Genomic DNA, 2,500 nt, shown 5'->3' with positions numbered 1-2,500 from the left:
TGGAGAGGGGTCTTGGGCACTGGTCATATGAATATATGGTCAGTTTCTAGGGCATTGTCCTGCTTGATAGGGCAATGTCACTGTCCCTTGCCACTGCCATTCATGATCGGCCTTTAAATCTTTAAACTGCAAGTGATGATATTTGTTTACAGTTCATCTTTAACTTTACAAGAAAATAACAATATAAAAGTATTTTGAATTGGCTTCAACGAATGATTTGTTTTTATATTTGATTGCAGCCGGTGTAAAAAAGGGAATTAATATTTACTCCAAAAATACAGTTAATAACATATGTGAAATTCTCAAACATTTTCACTAGTAATTAGTGCATGGAAATTAGAACACCAATTCTGCTCAAAAGTTTTATAGAATGTATCGCATGAAATATAATGGAATTTACATACATGCATATTTGAGAGAGAGAGAGAGAGAGAGAGAGAGAGAGAGAGAGAGAGAGAGAGAGAGAGAGAGAGAGAGAAATTGCATTTCATCCCCTTATATTAGTTATTCAAATGCCCTTTTGCAAGTACCATGTTCGTTGTGCGATTTCACTGTTAAGTATTGGTCGATAAAACTTGTAATACAGCAAATAATTTTTCCTTTTCAGTTCTGCAAAATGCCTTATTCCGACGATGGCCCCTAAGAGCCTTTCCTCGAGTGAAGGGCATAGCACAAATGCCCTTCAGACTCAGGCGAGATACAAGGGCCTCTTCACCTACCACACGGCTCCCACATCGCGCGGCTATTGCATCCTCTTCACCTTGGTCAGTGGCATCCTCATGATCACGATGGGGTCTGTTTTCTATCACGTGATCCTCATCCGCCCCATGAGTGGGACGTACCCGCTGCATACCCCTTCAATGCCCCTGGCATGTAGCCTTATAGCCATGGGCGTCCTCTTGATCTTTCTGAGTATAGGAGTTACTTGGAAGTAAGTGTTACGGATGTTTAATGTTATGCAAGTAGTCACTCTAGATGTGTTTCTACTCCATGTTTTTTATGATATTACTTTTTACTTTTAATTTCTATATGGAAATACAATTCTGAAAATCAATATCTATTCAAATGATGCAGGTGATAATTACGATTCGGCTATTCATACAACTCTGAAAATAAGTGTTATGCACTTTAGTATACATGTATTGAGAATGATTTAGGTACAACTGTCTTCCTTACATGTTCTTGAAGGCGCTGAAGACGCAGTTCCACTATATTTTTTTTATAATAACGTTTTTATTCCATTGATTTTAATTACGCTAATTCATCTTGTAAAAGGAAAACAAAATTAAGTCTCTGATAAGCGAATTGGGGTTCATAATTATGAAATCTGTCATGCAGAAGAAGCGAAAGAGTTTTTTATGTTACTCTGCCATGTCCAATAGCAGTCATTGAACATTTTGTTCATATACGCCATCTAATATAAATGATCAACACATGGCTAGACTCATTAAAAACAAACTGAAGTCTAAAAGCGGAAGTTTTTATGTAATGATAAAAAAGCAGTGCAATTTAAACCTTCATAAATTCATAATCATATCCTCTTTCACTAACTTGAATATGGATAATGCTTTTATGTTGAACAGGCCGACATAAGTCTCTCTTTACAGCTGATATGGGAAAGATCTGTTTTAATGTTGCTACTGCTCTTAAAATATTTTATATTAATTGTTCACTACTTTTCTTGTTGTTTATTTATTTCATTATTTGCATTCCTCACTGGGCTATTTTCCCCTGTTGGAGACCTGGGGCTTATGGTACCCTACTCTTCCTATTGTAGTTTTGCTTAGCTAATAATAATAATAATAATAATAATAATAATAATAATAATAATAATAATAATCCTCGTTCTCACTTCAATGTATCATTGCGAATGACTCTTTCGTCTTACACTTTACACAAGTACTTGATGTATCCTATATCCTCACAGGTTTGGGTTTGACGATGGAGATAATTCCCTGGAGGACGACTCGTGTTCCCTCACTAAGGATGACGCCCTTGACCAAAGCCACCAGCAGATCTCCCAGAAGAATCCTCCTGTATGAGAGTGTTGAGGATTTGAAATTCTCAATATGTAAAAGTGTCAGCCAAGGAATTAATACGTGCTTTGATACTTCCAATTATAGAGTCATTTGATGATTTAATAAAGGATCGATAAATATTCTTTAAGGTTCTATTCCGTGCAAAATTATATATTGAGACCGGTAAGGTTTTAGGCTTCCAGTTAAAACTAAAGATTACGATATCAATTTAATAAGATAAGGTATTTCATAGGCTTGGAAATATCAAGTATCAAGAATGAGTGGAAGTTTACAGTCAGTGAAAGAATCAGTTATGAAGACCACCGATGGTCAGAGGCTTCCAGTGAGTGAAAGAATCAAAATGGAGAAACCATCAGTGACTTTAGGCTTCCGATCAGTGAAAGAATCACATATCGAGATCGTCGATGTTTTGAAGCATTAAAAACAAAAGAATGAAACACCTAACATATCACTGTTTTCTG

The 2,500-nt window shown here is 36.0% G+C and overlaps 1 protein-coding gene across 1 annotated transcript in view; it reads left to right on the top strand.

Annotated features, from left to right (window-relative positions):
• Nucleotides 1–2,500, top strand: part of LOC137654305 (uncharacterized) — a 14,615-nt gene that overhangs the window by 11,547 nt on the left and 568 nt on the right. The window contains exons 2-3 of the mRNA XM_068387932.1: nt 608–931; nt 1,928–2,500. The exon at nt 1,928–2,500 is cut by the window's right edge and continues 568 nt beyond it. Coding sequence (XP_068244033.1) covers nt 633–931; nt 1,928–2,042 — 414 coding nt within the window. The 5' untranslated portion in view covers nt 608–632 and the 3' untranslated portion in view covers nt 2,043–2,500. The remainder of the gene's footprint in view (nt 1–607; nt 932–1,927) is intronic.

Source organism: Palaemon carinicauda, chromosome 15 (assembly GCF_036898095.1).
Source record: "Palaemon carinicauda isolate YSFRI2023 chromosome 15, ASM3689809v2, whole genome shotgun sequence".
In the NCBI taxonomy this organism is placed as follows: Eukaryota; Metazoa; Arthropoda; class Malacostraca; order Decapoda; family Palaemonidae; genus Palaemon; species Palaemon carinicauda.
Note: the sequence above shows the minus strand (reverse complement) of the source record. Positions and strands in the feature narration are given on the sequence as shown.